The 24,335-nt window shown below is 33.7% G+C and overlaps 1 protein-coding gene across 1 annotated transcript in view; it reads right to left on the bottom strand.

Annotated features, from left to right (window-relative positions):
* Positions 1-24,335, bottom strand: part of LOC106874390 (uncharacterized) — a 390,389-nt gene that overhangs the window by 150,247 nt on the left and 215,807 nt on the right. The window contains exons 96-110 of the mRNA XM_089352838.1: positions 23,552-23,728; positions 22,670-22,795; positions 20,140-20,313; positions 18,951-19,085; positions 17,413-17,601; positions 16,763-16,888; positions 15,828-16,010; positions 15,139-15,252; positions 12,159-12,341; positions 10,748-10,873; positions 6,791-6,970; positions 4,048-4,167; positions 3,677-3,853; positions 2,512-2,634; positions 1,342-1,524 (exon numbers count right to left, since the gene is read on the bottom strand). Coding sequence (XP_089208964.1) covers positions 1,342-1,524; positions 2,512-2,634; positions 3,677-3,853; positions 4,048-4,167; positions 6,791-6,970; positions 10,748-10,873; positions 12,159-12,341; positions 15,139-15,252; positions 15,828-16,010; positions 16,763-16,888; positions 17,413-17,601; positions 18,951-19,085; positions 20,140-20,313; positions 22,670-22,795; positions 23,552-23,728 — 2,316 coding nt within the window. The remainder of the gene's footprint in view (positions 1-1,341; positions 1,525-2,511; positions 2,635-3,676; positions 3,854-4,047; positions 4,168-6,790; positions 6,971-10,747; positions 10,874-12,158; positions 12,342-15,138; positions 15,253-15,827; positions 16,011-16,762; positions 16,889-17,412; positions 17,602-18,950; positions 19,086-20,139; positions 20,314-22,669; positions 22,796-23,551; positions 23,729-24,335) is intronic.

The raw sequence follows: 24,335 nt of genomic DNA, 5'->3' as shown, positions 1-24,335 counted from the left end.
CTGCTTTTAAGATCTTTTGTTATTTTTTCTGCCATGTTTCCTTTGGTCGGCCATGTTTTCCTTTACCCTGTGGAACCCATTGCAAAGTGATCCTGACAAATGAGTTCACTTTATAGCAACAAACTCGACCCAGCCATTTTTCCTTGCTTCAATAGTTTCTCTTATTTGTTTCACATTAGACTTGGTTTGTAGTTGGCTATTTGAGGTCATATTCATCCAGTAGGTCTTCATAATTTTTTGTAAACATTTATTTTGAACCACCTCCAATTTTTTTTTTTACATGTCATGGGTTTATATATTATATTTGATTAGTGATACACTTCTCATGTTGATCTGTGTGTGACGATCCAGTATGAGCAGAATTATGACCAATGAAATCTAGACTCTGACTATCTTTAATAATTTCTCTTATGCAATTATTTGAATACATTCTGTTCATCTAAAATTCTGTCTCCATACTAACTCTACACATGCATATTGAAGAAAACTTATCTTATTGTGTCTGTTTTTTCTCTCTGCTTTCTTAATTACAGTGTGCTTGACATTCAAGACCCCTACACTGGACAACATATATTAATCCTTTATAGCGAGATCGTTGCCAGTGCCCCTGGACTGGCTCTTGTGCAGGTGGCACATAAAATACACCATTTTGAGCGTGGCCGTTGCCAGTACCGCCTGACTGGCCTTCGTGCGGGTGACACATAAAAGCACCCACTACACTCTCTGAGTGGTTGGCGTTAGGAAGGGCATCCAGCTGTAGAAACTCTGCCAAATCAGATTGGAGCCTGGTGTAGCCATCTGGTTCACCAGTCCTCAGTCAAATCGTCCAACCCATGCTAGCATGGAAAGCGGACGTTAAACGATGATGATGATGATGATCAATCCTCAGTAAGACCCTTGTCAGCTGCTCTCCAGCTATCTATTTAAAGCTGTATATGACTATGGTCCATCCACACTTACAGTTTGCATCACCAGTCTGGAATTCTAAATATTATTATTATTATTATTATTGATTACAAATTGTAAACCTTGTTATCTTTAATTATTTAGGCCACTAAATAACTAGATAGGTACATAACTTGAATCTATATCATTGTCTGGGTCTTCAGCTTGTATTGTATCAATGAGTTCATTCTTGAGTAACAAATTCGCCATATGAAAGGGGCCAAAAACTGTGGATTATTCCAAAACAGAAGTTTTGAAAGGTTCAACAGATTCAACGATAATAAAAATATAGGTGGTGTTGGTGATGGTGCTGATGGTAACTATTATAGTGATGATAACAATAAGAATAATGATGATGAAGGTGGTAAAGTTAAAGTCTGGAAAACTGGGACTTACGCCATCACTGTCAGTTGCTGACACCCTCAGCACTGATGAACCTGCACTCAAAGACTCTCTGATATCTTTGGTATAACTTCTTGATAAAAATATTGGAGTATTTGGGTTTCGTCTGACATTAACAATGAGGGTAGTTGTTGCAAAATTGTTTGGTTCTGCTGAATCATAGGCTTTAAGTTCAAGCTGCAATGACATGCATTGGCTCATTTCAATAAAAAATGTATAATGAAAAAAGTAGCTTTTTACCAAATTTTTTAAATTTACATTTCAAAAGCAAATAATTTTAAATGTAATTAACAATTTGACATTTGGGATTGATAAAATCAAGTATCAAAAACGATGGTATCAACTAAACCCAATTATTATTATTATTATTATTATTATTATTATTATTATTATTATTATTATTACATTTCTGATAAGGTTTGCTTTGCCTTTCAGCCATTCAGGGTCGATAAAATAAGTACTTTTTGAGCACTGTGTAGATGTTATCTACTACCCCTTCACCCTCAAAATTGCTGGCCTTGTGGCAAAATTTGAAACTATTATATGTATATTTATATTTAGAGAGAGAGAGAGAGTGTGATTGGAAGAGGCAAAATTATAATAATGACTGAAAAGGAGAAGTCTAGTTACATTAGAACAATGACTTCATATCTGGTGCAAACCTTTCATAATATTTATCCAGGTCTCTTGCTTCTATGTTGCTATTTTCACTTCATTTTGACATAAATATCACATCTGTGGATTTGACCTGTGATAGTTCAGAACTATTATCTATGGGCAAAATTAGCTCTAATTTTCTTAACCCCCATAAATCTGAAACATGCACAAATTTTATGATTGCTAGGATTTGAGAAGAATTGAAAATTTTAATGCTTGCATGATCCCTATGAAATAAATTTAATGAATTCATTGGGTCATGAATTTGGGGCATCAAGAAATAAATTATGCATAAAAAAAGAATAAATATAGAAACCAAAATGAAATTGATAAAACTAAAAGGCTAAGCAATAGACATCTCTATCAAGTAACATAATTATACTCTCTATTTTTTCTTTCCTTTTATATTTTAAAAACTTTAATCTTAGAATGTCCTAATGAATCTAGTAAACAAACTAGTTACAAATATGTAATCATAATGTAAAATGTATTATTATTGTAGCTTACCCTATAAGAAACTACAAGATCATTTAGTAGTGACGTTTTCAGGGAGATATCTCCAGTATTTGCATTTATTTGGTAAAAGTTTTGAGCATGTGAATCTCCAGTCAGTTCGTAAACAATTTGTTGCTTAAAAAAAGAAATAAAAGGAAAAAAGAAAACAATTAGCCATGAGAAAGTTTCTTTGAAATGCATTAGTCTAACTCATTCTTCAAATAATTCATTTGCATGTAAATTAGGCAAGTAAATAAAATTTTTCAGTTAAATTCTGTTTGATATTTGCTAATTTATAAGAGATTCAAGGAGTAAAAATTTTGATCTACAACTAATAAATGTAGACCTATAAATCAAAAATATAGGTTTATAATTTATGCAACTGTTTCACATTTTTATACCTATTGTCAACATACATATACAGTATAATTTGAAAAGGGTAAAGACCTTCTTTGGACATGAATGACCATAGGATTGCACCAAGAAAGTTACCTTCTGAGGCACAAGTCTAGGTAAGGTTGTTTTAATGGGAGACCAGCAGTTGCCAATGAATATCAGCCTCCCCACTCTATGCCACCAGTGTTATTCAAGGTAAAGACAAAAGCTGATACAGCTTGGCACCAGTGACATTGCAACTCATTTTTACAGTTGATTGAACTGGAGTAGCACAAAATAAAGTGTGTTGCTCAAGAACACAACACACAGCCCAGTCTAAGAATCAAACTCACTATTTCATGATTGTGAGCCCGACACTCCAACCACTGAGCCATGCACCTTCACTAGACTTAAAACCATAAGCCACATTATTTTTTCCTTGATTAATTCTAGTTTAGAAAAAGAAAATAATGAAATAATAGACATGTTAATGATAATAAAATAAATAATTATACATACTAAAGAAACCAAATTTTTTTTTTTAAGGTTAACTTTTGATATAATTTGGCATTTTTAGATATTAGAATTTTGACTGAATTGTCTTAAGTTTGACATTTTTATTTGAAGTAATATTGTTAAATGATTGTTAAACATTTCAAAGATATGAAATAATGACAGCAGTTAACCATACAGTAACAATAACATAGTAGTGAAATGATACCAAAATTCCATTTTCTTAGTTTTGCAATATATGAATGATGTGTAACAGAAATTTTGGCAAGAGAAATTTATGCAGTCTTACCTTTAGGGCTCTATGAGTAGCTCTGGCAACAAACAGTTGTGTATTTACAGCGAAAGAATCATCGATGGTCACATCATTAGGTGGTGGAGAGGTAAAGAAAGGTTTCAGAGTAGGTATCACATTAATGGTAACAATAGTTTTGGCAGTTTTGGTTCCATCAGTAACTTCGACATCAAACTGTTCAAGTGAAAAAGGAAGTAGTAAATGAGAGAGTAAGTGAGTGAAAGAGAGAGAGAGGGGAGAGGAAGAGAGAGAGAGAGAGAGAGAGAGAGAGATAGAGAGAGAGAGAGAGAGAGAGAGGGAACTTACTGCAATATCCAACAGCTAGCTATATATGATGATGATGAGATTTTAAAGGAAATTATACTCACAACATATTGTTTTAAGTTGTTATTAAGGCTTTTCTTTAGGATAACATCGCCATTATATGGTGCCACATAGAAAGTTTCCCGGTCATCAAGATCTCCTTTCATAGAGAATGTCAGTTGATCCTGAAATATTTAATTGTTTCTTTTAATAATAGCAATAAATTGAAAAATGAAATAACACTGAAAAAGAAAAATTACAATCCTTTCTAATATAGACACAATGTCTGAGAATTGGCAGGAGGGGTAAGTCAATCACACCAACCCCAGTACTTTATTGATACTTATTCTATTGACCCCAAAAGGATGAAAGGCAAAGTCAACCTCAGTGGAATTTGAACTCATAAGGTAAAGATAGATGAAATACCTGTAAACAAGGCCAATGCCAGAAAATTCTGCACCCTACAATAGCAACATATTGAGTGCCTCGTTCTTATAGCAACAATAGCAACACAATGAGTACCCCATGCTTGTAGTTATGACTGCTGAATATGAGGTCTGATCAATAAGTATCTGGACTGTTGCCATAATAACGAAGCTAAAGCACGCAAAGTGAAACCACTTGCCACAGATTGACCTTAAACTCTGCTATGCATGTGCACTAAGTTTTTACATTCTAGCTCACTTTTGCTATTTACAGCAGTGTTTGGAAGGGAGGTGTGTAGCGTGTGATCATCGCATTGACCATGACAGAGAAAGTTGTCATGGTGATACCTGCTTAGAGGTCTATGCAAAGTTGCAGAAAGTGTATGGAGATGAGTGTATGAACTGCACATAAGTGTACAAGTGGTTCAGATGTTTACAAGATGGCCAAAAAAAATGTTGATATTGACGAATGTTCTGAGAAAGCCACAACCAGCAGAACAGAAAGATGTGCATGCAGCTGTGAAGGGAAATCGTTGAATCACCATCCATGAGTTATCAGAGGATGTGCAGATTAGTTACAATTCAGTTCAGTCCATTATCACTGAGGATTTGGATATGAGACGTGTGTCTACCAAGTTTGTGCCAAAACTGCTTTCAACTGACCAAAAAGACACCCGGGTTTCAGTTGCACAAAATCTCTTTGAATGATGAAAACTTTTTGAAAACTTTGTGTAGGCCTCTGAGCAGGTAACGACAAACTTTTGACAAAATTTGATGCAGATTCTTTGCTCAACTTTCTCTCGTCATGATCAATACAATGATCACACGCTACACGCCTTCCTTCCAAGCACTGTCATAAACAGTAGAAATTAGCTAGAATGTTAAAATTTAGTGCACATATACAACGGAGTTCAAGGTCAATTTGTGGCAAGTGGCTTTATTCTGTGTGCTTTAGCTTCATTACTATGGCAACAGTCTAGATACTTATTGATCAGCCCACATACAGCTGAGTATAGTAGCTTCTGATATATTATTTTCTACTATAGGTACAAGTCCTGAAATTTGGGGGAAGTGGGTAGGTCAATTACATCGCCCCCAGTACTCAAATGGTACTTATTTTACTAACACCAAAAGGGTGAAAGGCAAAGCGTAAAGTTAGAGCGTAAAGATGGACAAAATGCCGCTAAGCATTTTGTACAGCATGCTGACAATTCTGCCAGCTCACCGCCTTAAAACTTATGATATATGTATGGTTTTATACTGAATCAATAGTTTAGACGATGATGTTTCAATTTTCTGCAGCTTCAAAAGGATCATTAGACCGCTTCAGCAATTCCTCATGAAGCAGATACAATAAATATACTAGCACTACAGATAAAAAAAAGTATTTGTCACATACTTTTGTTGGTAATGTTGTTTAGCTGCGTGTCAGTCTTGATCAAAGGCTTTCCAACCCTGACCATCCTCTCATTTCAGGAGTATAAAGGTTACATTATCTATGTTCCCTCTTTTTTAAAATGAGAGAGAAGTAGATATGATTTGAGGGAAATTTAGCTATTATGTCTAGCAGCTCATCTAACCATGTAGATCCCTCTTGGATTGCTTATCATCCAATATTGAATCATAGAAAAAGTGTACAGTATTGCAGTCAATTTCCTACTTTATTATTTTTCTGTATATCTAGAATTTGATAGTAAATGCTGCATAAGCATGTAAAATGTGAACTCAGTTGTTCTGAAAATGATGTTTGTTCAAGATTTATTTTTGATAACTTAGCAACTTAGCACAGAATTTGGACATACAGTTGTCATGAGAGTTTCTTCCCATGCAAGGGACAAGCGAATGTTGGGAGGTGCTGTTGTAGTATAGATATTGCTTAGCTCTGGGTTGACCCTGACCTATGATCAAAGGAATTTTAGTCATTACCATCCTGTCTTTTTTAGGGGTATCTAGGACTACATTATCAACTGTGCCCTTCTCATTTTCACTTTAAAATGATAGGGTGAAATGTGAGGATAATTCAGCTGCTGCTTCAAGTAGGTGAATTGGAAATGTAGAAACTTCTTCGTTGGTTTAAATAAGGATGTGTTTATTAATGTATATGATTTAGACCCTAAGAGAGAATTTCCTCTTAAACATTACATTGAGTCTTAGAACAAGGTACATCTCTCTGATTGTTCAGACCACATCATATCAAATTAGATCCCAAGGCTATTTCATTACGATTGGCAAAAATACAAATGAGTGACTTGATCATATGTGACTTCCTAATTAAAAAGTGGAAATAAACTCCAAATTACAAATAAACAAATAAATTAACCTAACAAAAAAATTGGATGAAAAAATCAACAAAAATATGAATAATATAATGAAATTATCATACCCCATCGAGATCTGAAGCAAATATCTTCCCAACAATTGTACCGGCTGATGCAGAATTTGAAATATTGAAAACAAATAGACTTTGAACTTGGGGTCCATTGGGATTGAGATCAACTCTCACTGTGGCATTGGTATAGCCCTTTACATCTGGATTCAATGGATCAAATACTGCTAAACGAAGCTGAAAATAAAAGAAAGTTGAAGCAAACAATTAACAACAGATTACAGATTTCAGCAGGTTTATTTTTAATATTTTACTTTTACTTCAATCATTGCAGGTGGCATGTAAAATACACCATTTTGAGCGTGGCCGTGCCAGTACCACCTGACTGGCCTTCATGCCGGTGGCATGTAAAAGCACCAACTACACTCTCAGAGTGGTTGGCGTTAGGAAGAGCATCTAGCTGTAGAAACTCTGCCAAATCAGATTGGAGCCTGATGTAGCCATCTGGTTCGCCAGTCCTCAGTCAAATCGTCCAACCCATGCCAGCATGGAAAGCGGACATTAAACGATGATGATGATTGGACTGTGGTCATGTTGGTGCACCACCTCAAAGGGTTTAACCAAACGAATCAACTCCAATATTTTTTTTTTTAATCTGGTACTTACTTTATTGGTCACTTTTGCTGAACTACTAAGTTACAGGGATACTAACAAACCAGCATCAGTTGTCAAATGGCAGGTGAGGGGAGGGGAAAACACAAACACAAAGATGCATGCGCAAACACACATACACAGCAAACTTCCACACAGATTTTTGTCAAATGAATTCACTCACAAGGATCTGTCAGTTCAGTGCTGTAGTAGAAGACACTTGCACAAAGTGCCTTGCAGAGGAACTGAATCCAAAACCACGTGGTTGCAAAGCAAGCTTCTTTACTAAACAGTCAATACCTGGTAGTGTTTATGCTATAATTTGAATATGTGCAGGAGTGGCTGTGTGGTAAGTAGCTTGCTTACCAACCACATGGTTCCGGGTTCATTCCCACTGCGTGGCACCTTGGGCAAGTGTCTTTTACTATAGCCTCGGGCCGACCAAAGCCTTGTGAGTGGATTTGGTAGACGGAAACTGAAAGAAGCCCGTCATATATATGTATATATATATATATATATGTATGTGTGTTTGTATGTCTGTGTTTGTATGTCTGTGTTTGTCCCCCCACCATCGCTTGACAACCGATGCTGGTGTGTTTACGTCCCTGTAACTTAGCGGTTCGGCAAAAGAGACTGATAGAATAAGTACTAGGCTTACAAAGAATAAGTCCTGGGGTCGATTTTCTCGACTAAAGGCGGTGCTCCAGCATGGTCGCAGTCAAATGACTGAAACAAGTAAAAGAGTAAAGAGTAAAGAGTATAGCAATATTAGATTATTATGAAGCAGAATGTCCATTCTATTAAAAATTTTGGACTACACAACATACATTTCTGAGCTTAGACCTAACCAAAGTTTGTGCTGTATTTCTGGACAATGTTAAACTGCTTTAGTTGGTTTGATCAACGTTAGATTCTGCTACTAACTCACAGATTAATAGTTTGCAGTCTAAAAGAGACCTGACTATAATAATTGCTTCTAATTCAGCCACAAAGCCAGCAATTTTAGGAGGCAGGTTCTATATGGTTGCATTGGTTCTAATACTGGACTGGTGCTTTTGTTTATCAACTCCAAACTGATGAAAGACAAAGATGATCGTGGTAGGATTTTGATCGTATAACCTAAAGAGCCAACAGAAATACTGTAAGGTATTTTATCTGAGGTTCTCACATTTCAGTTAATTCAACATCCACTCTCATCATATTCATGATAATATAGAAAGATAAGAATAAGGTAACATATTAACAAGCAAGAAAGTGAGGAATAAGAATTTGATAGATAGACAGATAGATAGACAGATAGATAGACAGATAGATAGACAGATAGATAGATAGATAGATAAATAGATAGATAGATAGAGATAGATAGATAGATAGATAGATAGATAGATAGAGAGAGAGAGAGAGAGAGAGACAGAGACTGTGTAGAAACTAAAACCCCCAGGTTAAATATTCCACTGATATTAAATGTCAGCCAGTTCTTGCAGGTAACAACAAATATACACACATGCAGACAAATACAATATATATGTATATATAATATACATATAATACATACACACACACACACACATACACAAGTGCATGAGTTGTCTAACCAACCGGTTTTGCATTAAGAATACAATGGACAATAGAGGACAATAGAGAGATGTCTCCATATTCCCTTCCATATCAGCTAACTCTGATGAGTGCAAAGTTATATAATCAGTTTGTTACCTAACACTCCATTGTATTCTTTATGCGAAACTGATTGATGAGGCCAGCTGTGATGGATATTTAATACTATACATTTTGGCTACTACAAAGGTAATGGTGATGTCTTACAAAGGTATCAAATTCCTGGGAGCTCCTCTATGCTGATGACTTTTGCTCTTATAGCTGAATCACTACCTGAATTAGTGAAGTTTCAGGTATGGAAGCAAGGTCTAGAATCAAATGGCCTTAGAGTTAACCTAGCAAAAACTAAAGTCTAAGTAAGTAAGAAGGCAGACAAATCATAAATCCCTTCAGATAGATGACCCTGTTCAATCTGTAGAAAAGTTACAGATAGAAATTTTATAAGATGCACCCAGTGTAAGCTTTGGATGCATAAAAGGTGCAGTAATATCAGGGGAAGGTTAACAGGGAAAATATCTTTCCTATGCGGAAGATGCACAGGTACAAAAAATGCTGCAAATGGGCAGAAAATAGACTCCATCAACTGCCAGGTGTGCAAGCTAGGGGTAGTAGATAGCTACTGTTATCTAGGTGACCAAGTTAGTAGTGGAGGTGGATGCTCCGAGAGCATAACTGTAAGAATAAGATTAGGCTGGGAAAACTTTAGAGAGTTCCTGCCCCTGCTAGCAACAAAGGGTCTCTCTCTCAGAGTGAAAGGTAGATTGTTTGATGCCTGTATGCAAACAGCTATGCTGCATAGCAGTGAAACATGGGCTGTGACAGCCAAGGACATGCGTAGGCTTGAAAGAAATGAAGCCAGTATGTTTTGCTGGATGTGCAATGTCAGTGTGCATGTTTGACAGAGTGTAAGCATCTTGAGAGAAAAGTTAAGCATAAGAGGCATCAGATGTGCTGTGCAAGAGAGACAACTGTGCTGGTATGGTCATGTGATGCATATGGACAAGGACAGCTGTGTAAAGAAGTGCCGATCTCTAATTGTGGAGGGAACCTGTGGTAGAGGTAGATTCAGGAAGACATGGAACAAGGTGGTGAAGCATGGCCCTTCAAACTTAGAGCCTCACAGAGATAATGACTGGTGACTGAAACCTTTGGTGATGTGCTGTGCTTGAGAGGATCTGTCAAGCCAAGTGCACTCGAGCTGGTGGCGTGTAAAGAACATCTTTTGAGCATTGGGCCTGATGGAGGCAAAGTGGCTGAGTTCCTTTCAAGTGTCAGGCCTCATAGAGGCAAAGTGGCTGAGTTCTTTTTGAGAATTGGGCTTCACAGAGGCAATGACTAAGACCTTTGGCATTATGTCGTGCTTGAAGAAGACTCACCAAGCCAAGCAAAATCACAGTTGCGGCAGATACCAGTGTCACACAAATTGGTACCCATGTTGGTGGCATGGAAAAGCACCTCAGTGTCACACAAATGGCACCTGTGCTGGTGGCGCTTAAATGCACCCATTACACTAGGAGTGGTTGGTGACAGGAAGGGCATCCAAACGTAGAAAACCATGCGAAATCAGACTGGAGTCTGATGCAGCTCTCCAGCATGCCAGCCTGGTTAAGCCTTCCAACCCATGCCAACATGGACAACAGATGTTAAATGATGATGACGATGATGATGATGATGATTTGCTACTTGATTATCCTAGGTTTTATTTATAAGCTGATGAACATATGGTTTATATTAATACTGGTTACTTACATAATAAACAGGATATTTCAAAGTGGTAGAATTCAAAGATCGTCTTAGATAGACTTCACCATTTCGAAGAATTGTAAAAACTTCTCTTGCAGGATAAAATCCAGTAATTTCATAATTCAATGTAACCTGTAAAGAAATAAGGAAATATATATATGTGTGTGTGTGTTCATATATTCTCTGTAAAACAACATAAATCTGAAAGAAGAATCACACTCTAAGATATAGAGCAGTATATATTAAAAATGGGGAAGGTTGGTTTATGGGATTACCTTAGGTTTCACATCCATAAAGGGTTTAATTTTATGATGTACTGTCAGATCGCAAAACTTGTTGGCCCAAGGTCTCTTAATCCCATAAACCAGCCTTGCCCATTTTTTAATATATATATATATATAAATTCAGTTGAACTAGGTACTTAAGATGAGGCACCAAGCCAGTACATTAAAGGATGATGATGCTAATGATATATATATATATATATATATATATATATATATCATTCAACTACAGTAGTAGTTGAATAATATTCTTAAGGCTGCAGTTTATTCACATGAACCATATTTCAGAGCTTGTCGTTAATTTAGTTCTTAACCAAATTGAAAACTGTTAACATTTTTGAAGAGGGCTGGTCCCTAGCTAAATTTTGACCCTGTAGAAAAAAGTTTACATCAAAATTTGTAGCAATGTTGTAGGAGAATAAGTAATGCCACCAATCAGGTTTAGATCTTAATAACTTTTTTATTTTAAAAGTAAAATATATTTATCTTAGCTTCAATGATAGAAAACCAAAAACAAAAATCAAAAGATTTGGTGAATAAAATTTGAAGAAAAGCAACAAAAATGAATTAGGTTATAGCAGTATGTACGTTTCGTACAAACTTCATTTATTTATGTAGTAAGAACACCACATAAAATGTACAATGAAAATGTACTCTTCAGCTGCATAATGGAAGTTCATTTCAGAAAGTAATTTTCTTCATCTCCTACTCTTGTATTTGCACACATTTACAAAATTATTTTCTGAAATGAACTTCCATTATGCAGCTGAGGAGTACATTTTCATTGCACATTTTATGTGGTGTTCTCACTACATAAATAAATGAAGTTTGTACGAAACATACGTACTGTTATAATCTAATACATTTTTGTTGCTTTTCTTCAAATATATATATATATATATATATATATATATATATATATATATATATATATATATATATATATATATATATATATATGTACATTCATACATACATAAATATATAGCATTTAGATATTATAGTTTTTGCATTTATTTGGTATGAAGGACATTGACCACAAATAAAATTGTGGAAAAAAGTAAAAGCAAAAAAAAAAAAAAAGAAGAAAAATACAGAACTAAAGGAAATAAAAATTTCAAACAAAAACTTACAGGGTTGTCAGCATCATAGCCACGTGCAGAAAAGACCAGCTTATTGAGGGCATGGTATTTGTCAATGTTGGAGTTATAAGGTGTGTTCAAAAATATTGGTGCATTATCTTGATGAACAAAGATGTTGACTGAAGCTATGTCACAGTTAGGTGGTTGTCTACTGTCACATGCAGTTACACTGAACTGAAACATACAATTTAAATAGTATTATAAACCTTAGACATCTTCATAGGAACACATACAAAGAAATGCAAACAAATTTATGTAAACACACATGCACAAAGATATACACACTATGTGTATATATAAGTGGAAGCAAAACAGAAAACCTGTTCAATGCTGAAACATTACTAAAACAACCTGAAATTTTTTCTTGTTTATTCTTTTTACAGTGTGTCAGATGTTACTTCTTTGTTACTTGACCCTATGCAGTCACTATAACTTATTTATCATCGCTTTGTACTGTCTGAGCCTTGTATCAAGTACTCCTCTCTCATGCTTGTATGCATATAACTGCATCACACACACTCTCTCTTTGTGTGTGTGTGTGTGTATATTCACATATAAAATGAATGAGAATGTGTCCTGCTCACATAAGAGTTGAAGGCTGCCTGTGGCCTTCAACTCTTTCTCTCCAAAAGGTTTTTAACCCAATATATATATATATATATATATATATATATATATATATATATATATATATATATATGATATATCGTTTGTAAAAACATGAATCCAGAGAAGGAGCACACTTCAAGATGTAAACAGGGCCGGATTTAGACTTATCAATGCCCTAAGCACTTAAAAGATTTTGGTACCCTCATAAAAGATTATGTAATTCAAAATATAAACAATAACAAACTATAAAATAAATCTTTATTTTTTTAAATGAAACAAAACAGTAAAAGGGAAAATAATGTTTATTTTGTATACTTCCACTTTATTTATATTTGCAAAGTTACCTCCTACCTTTTTGAATTACAAAGTCTTTGATCAGATCCTCAAAATTAATCTTAGGTAACAGATCTGCATCTATACTTAGTAGAGATAAAGGCATCCCGAATATTATTTTAGCAAGTTTAAAGTGGTTTCTTTTGTGGCGTAAGCCATTTACCATTTCTGTGGTGCCTCCTCCTTCCCTTGATGCCCTAAGTACATGCTTATTTTGCTTAATGGTTAATCCAGCACTGGATGTAGAGCAGTTAATATTTTAATGGGGGAGACCAGTTTATGGGATTACCCTGGGTTTCCCATCCATAAGGGTTTTGGCCTTACAGCCTACTATCAGACCTGAAAATCTGTTGGCCTAAGACCTCTAATCCCATAAACTGGCCTCCCCCATTAATATATATATATATATATATATATATATATGATGATATATATATATATATATATATATATATATATACACACAAATAAAAAAGATGATCTTTTTCTAATGTGGAGTTATCATTAGAACAACAGAAATACTGAGTAAATTACCCTTACAAGGCGAAAAAAACTGTCAACAACCAGCCACGGGACTCAAACAGACACCACACAAAGACTTCAACTGAGTGCTTTACCATTAAACTAAACTGCTCAGTGATAACTTCTCTGCCAAATTTAGATACTAAATACTTTAGCTTTATGGACCAACCATGTGTGTATAAATGTAAACAAATAGATATTCGTTCTTTTATTAGAAGCATCAAAAATGTGTATTGTACATACAAATAAGAAGATGATAATATATTGAACACTTTGTAAGGGTGATTTACCCAATATTTCTGCTGTTCTAATGGCAACTCTGCATTCGAAAAAATATCATCGTATTTGTATCATACAACACACATTTTTGATGCTACTAATAAAAGAACAAATACTTGTTTGTTTACATTTACACACACACACACATGTGGACACACACACTCTCACACATACATACATACACACACACATTGACTTTTTCCTTAAGGATAGTCTATGACATAAGAGATGTTGTCTACTCAACACTGGCCAATTGTCTTCTGCTATTGTTGTATTCATGGTAAAGTTTGTAGCTTTGTTACACCTTATATTGCATCCAGTTAGATCAGAGATGTAAGAACATTTTAAGTACTAGAGGTGAATTTTAAGTGCCTGTGGGAGACATCGGTTCTGTGAAAAATAATGTATCTTTCATTTTACAAATTCATGTATCCCCTTTTGTTAATATAGAATTGTAAAGACATTGCCAGTAATTACTTTCAAATCTAAATGCAGAAAAAATTTCACCTGCAGGCTAGAGGTTCAACATGCCTGGGTTAGACCCTCATCAACTAGAGAAATGAATGCAAAGCTCCTGAAGGCTTAGTAGTTTGAGTATGTGATTGAAAAAAGTTGCCATTTGTGGAATGTTTGGTTTTCTGAAAACATGCTTACTCGGGATAAATTTCTATGAAAATAAAGTGCTCTCAGCATTCTTCCAAATAGCAATTCATTATTTACATTTGGTAATTTTCCCTTGGAGTTAATTTTCTACCAAATGTAAATAATGTATTGCGATTTGGAAGAATGCTGAGAGTATTTTATTTTCATAGAAATTCATCCTGAGTAAGCATGCTTTCAGAAAACCAATATATTGATAGCTAGCTCTTGACTCATATTTTATCAAATCCAGAAGAATGAAACCAAAGTCAGCCCCAGTAGTATTTGAACTCAGAATGAAAGGGGCTATTACCAGGTATTCTATTCAACAGTGCAATAATCCATTATATTCACAAAAACGAATTACAATTTGAGCTGAGATTTATTTCTCATTGTATATATATATATATATACGATGATGGTAGATTGACCAAAATTTAGAGATACAAAGCAGAAATAGATATAAAAGCATAGTGAAGATATCCTGCTGATATTAGGTGCTAATTGCAGCAGGATATGTTTATCTGACCTGTGCAAACATGGATAAACAACCAATGAATAAAATGAGTAAATTTCATGTCATACTCACTGTATTTATAATTTGAGATGTTGTTAATGCTTTCCTTAAATATATCTTTCCATCATCACGGGTGATGTAATAATCATTATTTGCTAATCCAGAAATATTATAATATGGCAGATCCTAAGTAAAAATAAAAATAAGGAAATTAAATTTATATATAAATTTAAAAAATGGAAAAAGAATGCAACAGATGACAATAAAACATCCTGACAAATGAACAATGCAAAGATAGACGGGAAAAACAATAAAAAGATGGACAGGAAAAAAGCAGAGATGGGTCATTTGCAAGTTCCTCTCATCAGTCAATTTACCAAATTATCCTTACAGTTTGGGAAGTTACACTTGAGACTGTTCAAATCTGGCTGCTCCAAAAATCTAAGCTAAGAGCATTAAATTTTTTAGGAGAAAGCAAGTGAATGTGAACGACAACATAGACAAAAAAAAAATGGAGAACATGTTACACAATTACAATTACAAACAACAAGAAAATAACAACAGGTGTTTTTCGACTAATAAAGATGAATCAAATTGAGCTGGCATGCATAGAGTGAAAGCCTTGCATATTAATATATATATACGATGATACTAGTGGTTTTAATCAATGAAAATACATAGATGAGAGTTGTTTTGTAGCTGGTTTTTGAAACAAAATGTCATCATCACTGGTAACAACAGGAATTAAGAGAATAACTTACTCCATCTCTGTCTGTTGCAGTAACTTGAATTATCATTTGACCAAGTGGATGAGAAATAGTAATATTTCTTCTGTATATACTTTGAGTAAATTTAGGTCCACTTGAATTCTGTGTCACCTGGATAGTTATATTTGTTGTAGCTTTGTCATTTGGGAATGCTTCATCATAAACAGCAAGAAGTATCTGGTAACAAAGAGAAATCCAAAATTAATAGATAAACAAATAAATGAGCATAGAATCATTCTTAGAAGCGTCAGCCAACCTGTGAGAATCCTTTCTGTCTTTCTGTTCAGGATATGGTCAGCTGTATGTGTGCTTTTTTTTTTTGGCAGGGGGAAGGGGTCTGTATTTTTGGAGAAGGAATTATTTTTGTGTCAAAACACTTTTTACTTCTTGTCAATTCAGAATATAGCCAGCTGCATGTATATATTGTGTTTTCGAAATGCGGAGTAGCTGAAACAGGGACAACTGATGAAGGGGTATACTCTTTATGTTACATGTCTTGTTTCTCTTTTTTTTTGTTGTTCACAAAGAAGTTCGTTTCTATGTTTTGTTTTTATGTTTTCATTTCTCATTGTGTTCAACGTTTTTTTGATGTCCTGTACCCATATATGCATGTATATATATGGATATATGCATATATTTATATGATATATATATATATATATATATATATATATATATATATATATATATATATAAAACATTGATCAGAGAACAAACATCAAATTTGAGTCAATGATGTTGTAAAGTGTGTCAAATTCTAAAGCGTATATATATATATATATATATATATATATATATATATTCTTAAGATAAACAGTAGTAATACACATACTTCAAATAAAAAATAAACAGTTAAAATTTAAAATATTCAACACCAAAAATTGCAAGAAAAAATTACAAAATGAACAGATGATAACAGGAATACTTACTGTATATTTATCTTGTTGTATATTACGTAGTAAATTAGAATTTTTCAGAATTATATGACCATTTGTGTTCACAGAGAATATATAGGATGCCACTCCATAGCCTTGGATTTCATACTTCAAATTTTGCTGTGGAAATGGGGAAAGTTTATAATCAACAACATATATTAATAGGAGTTATATCTTGATTGTTATATTTAGTGTAATTATACATTATAATTTTTTTTATTTATTTATCATGAATGCTTAAATAATAATTTAAACTAATTTTTTTTTTATTGTCCAGTATCAAATGTCATGCTTTCGCATTCCTTTGGACAGTACAAGTAAGACTGGTTGGCAATTATATGTTACAATTCTGTATTGCTACTGTTTGCATCTCACTCAAAGATTTAACATAGCTAATAGTAATTATGAGTAGTTAAAATGAATACATTTATAGGTGGAGTCAGAACTCTGGAACCAATGTTTATATGACTAAAAATTTTATTAAATTAATTTGCCTTTATGTCATTATGAAAAGTGTAACTCAAGATTGTTACACTTTATCAAAATAGAATATGAACACAATTTTCTAATGAGTGGATGATAACTGGACTTATGCATATCTGGAGAAAATGCAACATTAATTAAAATGAGAGAAAAGAACTTACACGCAGATCTCTATCCCGTGCTGTGACTCCGGTGAAAATAGTACTACCCTGAGAAGCATTTTCGTCAGTTACTGCAGAATAAGGTGTATTAAGGAATTCTGGAGAGAAGAGGCTTTTAATAATCCTTATTGTCACTATAGCTGTGGCAGTTTTTTCTGGAATTCTCTGGTCACTAGCAGTCACTTCAAACTGAATAAAGTGTGCATAAATAAAATTTAATTACAAATTAGAACAAACAAGTAACAAATAATTAACAAATTAGAATAGAAATTAAAATTTATATGAAAACAAATTGAAATGTATAAAACAGAATTCAAAAGTATTTAATTTTTCCTTACAGAATTAACTTTTGTAATGAAAATGTAAAAGTATCTTGTATTTTTAATATTTCATGCTGGTATAGCTTATATGAGTAGTTGTTTGGTGTAGAGTATATATTTATAAGTGCCTCTTAAAAAGACACATTAGAAGGAGCAGCTAGTGATTAAAAAAAAGAGAGCAGTGATGTGTATAAGCAATGTCCATGGTTATAACCTACGGAATTGGAAAAAGTGAATGAAGTTAAAAGTTTTCTGTTTAATTTGAGTTGTTGCTATTTAGTATAGGAAACAAAGCTATTGTATTAAGAGATAAAGGAAAAATAAATGAAATATATTGAATAGATTTAAGAGTGGTATAGAGCTGACATTTTTACAGAATTCAAAGCCATTGTAGGAATAGCAGGAAAGACTGGGTGTTAATAGTTTGACAATGGATCTCTGTTAGAAGGAGGTAGTGGCTGTAAATTTGTCCAGTAGGTGGATATTTATGTTAGCTTTGGGGTTATAGGCAAGTAGATCTTTTATGAACTTGTTCTTTGATAAAAGAAAAATAATCAAGTTCTTTCGTGATGTTGGAGGTGATGATTTTGCTCTCAATAATTTCCTGGAGTGTAATAAGCAACAGCTGTTTGATCATGGTTCAAAAAATTGATATTCCATTGATAATTAGATCTTTTAAGTATGATTAGATCTTTTAAGTATAAAAAAATTAAGATGAAGGTTATACAGAAGAATACCTAGTAGTTATACTTTGATATACATTGACATTAAAAAATTTAGCAAGGTTTTGAAAAAGTGATTGATTTATAGTTTTCTTTTTACAGACCATTTTACAACATAACTTCAGTGAAATAAATTTTAAATTTGTAATTATTTTAAGCCTGTTATATTGCATTGGTCAATAAAATTTGTTGGATGCTAATTAAAAAGTAAAGCTTAAAAACTTCATATAAAGTGTCAAAATCTGATTATAATAAATATTAATAAAAAAATCTGGAAAGAATATTTTAAAAAGTGGAATGATATTGTGCAAGTTAAAAGACCTCTCATGATCTTCATTGAATGTGATCATTCTAAAGCAGAATTTGTGTATGATAAAAACATATTAGTAAAACCCATACTTTTCTTAAAAGGCAAGAAATATCAATAAATAAACATATACATTTTATTTTTAATTTCCAAGAATCATAATATAAATGTATATTGTTAACTTCTTACCATAATCGGATTTTCAGGAATACCACGAAGACTTTTAATTAAGCTAATTTCTCCAGTGATGAAATTAACAAAGAAAAATTGCTCTGCTTTGAAATTTGAAGTGATGGTTCTTGAGAGACTATATTTCAAGACATCCTGTAAAGAATACAATCAAAAGGAAATATTTTATAAATCATACAAGATTTAATGAATTTACATATGAACATTCCTATTAGATCAATGCAATAACTTTATTACAAATAGATGGTACATTCAGTAGTGTGATGTAGAAAGTGAAACAAAACAATGAGCTATTCTTTAGTTTAATTATTACTATATGTAATCTGTCTTTGACATTAATAAGTTTTTATGCATAGTCCAAAGAGGAAGACAATGGTGTAGAGTGTGTTGGGTTCTAGGGGCAGTTGCCCTGCAGGCAAAATTCTAAGGAGAGCAAAACTACAAAAGAAAGAAAATAAAGAAGTAGTGATAACAAAAAAAAAAAAAAAATAGCCAGCCTTACAGCAATATTTGTTTTGCCCTGGTTACCCAAAACCAGAGAGCTGGCCCAACTTCTTGCAACAGAGTGGACTCCACAAAAGGTGACTAAAAGTCTGGAGGTGATGTCAAATCAGATGAGGAATTAAATCTACTACACAAGTCAATTAAGAATACTACACAATTATGAGGAATAACTGAACAGACAATTTGTCAATTACTATACATATTTATTTTAAATTTTGGCACAAGGCTAGCAATTTTGGGGGAGGGTATAAATCGATTACATCGACACCAGTGCTCAACTGGTACTTATTTTATTGACCCTGAAATGATAAAAGGTAAAGTCTACTTTGGTAGAACTTGAACCAGAACGTAATAACTATTTATATTAAGTAGTTATTTCAGGAGGTTTAGTATCAGTGTGTGGGGGTATGGGGGTGTGCACGGGTGTGCAGGTGGCGGTGGGGGTTGATGGGTGTGCAGGTGTATGGGTGGGGTGAGGGATTTACACACTAATTCAATAAGTAGGTTGTCCAGTTGATCAAACAAATTAATATTCATTTGATAAAACTGATGCAAGAGTTCATAATATTACTTATGCTGGTGTGTGTGTGTGTGTGTGTGTATGCATATAGGTATGTAAGTGTATGGTTAGGAAATTTTAAACCATCGTATTTAATAACATAATTCAAGATAAAATAAAACTTACATTGTCCAAATCTGCGGCTGATACTGTAAGGATTATCTGACCAAGGTTTTCTGACTCATTCAAACTCCTAGAATAATTTTGCCTTAGGAAAATTGGTGTATTCAAATTTCTTTTCACAGTTATAAATACTGTTGCACTTTTCTTTGTTGAGTTTAGGGTTGCCTCAACCAATAACTGAAAGATTAGAAAAAATAAATTATGCCAGCATGGGAAAATAGGCATACAATAATGATGATGAGGATGATGATAATGATGAAAACAACAATATAGAAACGTTTCAAGATTAAAATATGCTTGACTATTTAAGATCATAACAAAGAACATTGTATTTTATGATCTCCGTAAAATAAACAAAAAGTTCAAAAATTTCCTCCAATGTGCCCAGTTTGCAGCAGATATGAATGTTATACAGCCAAATTTTGGAATGGCTGGATGGCTTTCTACTCCCTGTAGCAAAAAGATTGAGTTCCTATATTCAGGATACTTTTGATTTTGTGTCCAAAATTAATAACTGTTTTTTGATAACCATAGGTGTTTCTTCACTATGCCCCATTATTGACCACAATGTGGGGATGAAAGCGTGCATGAATGCCTTTGAGGAATGATCAAACAAAAGTGCTCAACATCCTTAAACAACCCTTATTCAGAGACCTTTTGAGTGGGATGGGCTACTCGACCTGAAGAAAATTCTAACTAGGCCCCACCTGCAAGGTCATGTGCTGTTTATCTTGATATGAGATCACAATGTTATGCACATATGGTTGTGATGCATGTGCCTGACATACCCTTATCAGATGGGTTGTCATGATGGGTATACTGGGCTTCATATATTTCACCCCAGTGTCATTTTGATTGCATGCACTGCTCTCTCTCTCTCTCCCCCCTCTCTCTCTCAATAATAATAATAATAATAATAATAATATAGTAATAATAATAATAATAATAATAATAATAATAATAATAATAATAATATAGTAATAATAATAATAATAATAATAATAATAATAATAATGATAATAATAATAATCTTCTTCTTCTTATTATTATTATTATAATTTCTTTATTTTCCCCTGAGGTATCAAATAAGGAAAGCATTACAAGTATAGTTTACGACTTTGTGGGAGTTTACATAAAAAGATGAAGGAAAGATGCAGAGAGAAAGTGAGGAGATTAAAAGAATAAATAATATATGAAACATGTGAACACATTAATGATGCAGTCTGCCTGATACAGAAGGGCCTCCAACAAGGGCCAATTAAGAAACTCCACTGATCTAGGATCATCCTGATTACCAAGAGCACAAGCCCTCATTAAGTTGTTGTTCTCTAATCCACAAGCACATGCTTAGATTAATTCCATTCACCCTAACCGTTTGTGGCTTAGTCAACTACCTTTTAACAAATTTGCTGAGAGATAGCACTTTCTTCTCTGCCTTCACATTTATTTTCCAGCGGAATTTGAAAAAGCCGATCAGCCAAAGAAGAAGGTGTCTGTTCTTAATGTTTTCAGCCTTGTCTTCAATACAGACTCTTTCATCATGGCTACTAGATAGAAAATAATCACCAACCACTCTTTGTTAAAGGTGAGTAGTGATGTAATCCCCACGATGGATTCAGTTGATAGATGGATTCACCCTACATGTGACAACAACTGTTTGTCATTACTCCACAAGTCAGCAAAGCTTGGACACTGCATGAGTGCATGAAGTATGGTTTTATCACTCTGTGTACATCTTGAACAGTCCACCAGGTGGCATGTCCATGACTGTAGAGTTTATCTTTAACAGATAGTACCCCTCAGTAGCATTACCAAGTCAAGAAATTTAGAAAATTATCCAAAGTTCTATCTGTTCAGAAAGTCTTTTGAAGCAGGTCAGGTAGTTCATCCTCAGCCTAAATTTTTCCCAAGAACTCATTACCCTTACTTTCTACTAGTTCTCCATATCTATTGCTAAAGTCGAATTTCCAGCTCTGTTAGAGTGCAGTGAACATCTAACAACATTCCAATCTTGATCTTAGTTTAACCCATGACTGCTGATCCACCAAGGAAATGAGCTGTGGGGAAACATATCTTACAAACAAAGACCAAGCATGCTTACTGTCCAGAAAAATCAGATCGCACTACCTCAGTGTATATTTGTACATTAACAGCCAAAGCATGCTGAGTCTGCATTCCAGAGGATGCTGATAAAGAAATGAACTGTCTGATCAATGGAATGTATCCCTTCCATAGAAGCAGAAAAGCAATCAAACTGGGACTGGGGCAAGGTACAATGGTCAGCTAGTAAGTTGTAACAGAGTTAATGCAAGCATTGCTAAAATATTTCTTAGAATTTCAACTAAATTTGTTATAGAAAATTCACTACAGATTTTGTCATATTCAATGTCAACTGTTGCTAACACTTCAAAACAAACATGTATAGGATTGATCACAAAACGTTGAGAAAGTAATAAAACTAGGAGACCAAGAAGGTAATGATAGTATGATAAGCAAAACATGTAAAACAAAGCAAATGCTGTAATTCTCTTACTGTGTAAGTGGGTGAATGCAAATTATCAGTTTTCAAGTCCTTTTTAACATATATTGAACCATTGCTTCCAATTTCAAAATATTCTGTACCAGGTACATAACCAGCTAATTGGTAGGTGTATTTCATCTAAAAAAAATAAAACAAAATCATGTAATTTACTATAATTCATTATAAATGTAATTAAGAGAATTCAATTGCATCAGCTTAAGCAAGGGGCATATATATAAAGATAGATATTTATGTGCAAAATATATGAGGTATTTTTGTGTGTATGTATGTGTGTATGTGTGCGCACGTGTGTGTGCGTGTGTGTGTGTGTGTGTGTGCATGTGTGATGACACGCACAAGGTTTCTATCTTTTCTTCTCTCTTATTTATTTATTTATCTCTGTATTTGCTTATTGAACTATCCACATGACATAATTAGGATTTTAAAATTTGATCTGGAATGATCCAGAGGGAAATATATTCATCATCAGCTATATAAACTCACAGGTATTCCACCTGTATCTAGTTTTGGTAAGTGCCAATGCATGAAACTCTCAGACTTTGAGTCACTCAGTTACTTCTGCTTATAGACTTATACCCAAAGGCATCCTCACCATGGCCATCCCATCTTTAAAAGCAGAGTTCATCTCATACAATACATCGTTCCTTTTTTAAAGGCTACACTGAGATTTGATTACAATTTTTGACAAGTTTAATGAACATGAAAGAGGTTCTGCCATTGACTTATAAACTTCACAGAAAAGCCTTGTATCTCAAGTATTAATTCCAGGTTGTACTCTACTGTCTCTGCTAACAAGTACCAACCAATATTTATAAACAACAACAAAATAACAAAAAAAAACAGAAACAAAACAATTGAAGAATAGGTACTTACTGGTGAGTTTATTTGTATATTAAGCACCATTGATGAGACAGGGAATTCTTCATCAATGGTAATGTTATAATTTTGTTGGGTAAAGTCAGCTGGTCCAGAGCTTTTAACAACTGTTACTTGTAGAGTCATGGTTCCAGCCAAAGATGGTACACCAGCATCTTTTGCCCTGATTTTTACCTGTAGGATTGCAAGAGGAGTTGAAATAAGGAAAAAGTCTACAAAAGACATCTGACTTTGAGAAATATAATGTCTGGTTACCACACATGTAAAACACAAGTGCAAGGATGATTAAGATCTAGCTTTTGAAAACTAGAAAAATATTTAAATGAATAAATCATATACTTATTCATTTTGAAAACTATTTATATACAAATTTATAAACATTTTCAAACACTAATTTAGGATTTAAAAGCAAAAGGGAAAAAAACACATTAAAGCTATTGAAAAAAATTGAAAATGTATCGCCTGCATACTGGACAGTCATCACAGTGGGTCTTCATTCTTTTTCATTTTACATTAATGTCTCAATTAATATCTTAGCCATAAACTTCTTATCTACAAACAAACAAATAAGTTCATATGTAGTGAAATTAATGATTTCATTTGAATTGTATTTGTTTGTAATTCTTGCTTGTCTCAAAAACTTGGGCTCACAATCACAAGGTTGTGAGTTCAATTCATGATGGCAAGTTGTGTTCTTGAGCGAGACATTTTATTACATGTTGCTCCAGTCCACTCAGCTAGCAAAAATGGGTAGTACCTGTATTTCAAAGGTTGACCATGT

Source organism: Octopus bimaculoides, chromosome 5 (genome assembly GCF_046866305.1).
Source record: "Octopus bimaculoides isolate indiv1 chromosome 5, ASM4686630v1, whole genome shotgun sequence".
In the NCBI taxonomy this organism is placed as follows: domain Eukaryota; kingdom Metazoa; phylum Mollusca; class Cephalopoda; order Octopoda; family Octopodidae; genus Octopus; species Octopus bimaculoides.
The sequence above is the reverse complement of the archived record's forward strand: the minus strand, read 5'-3'. Positions and strand labels throughout refer to the sequence as shown.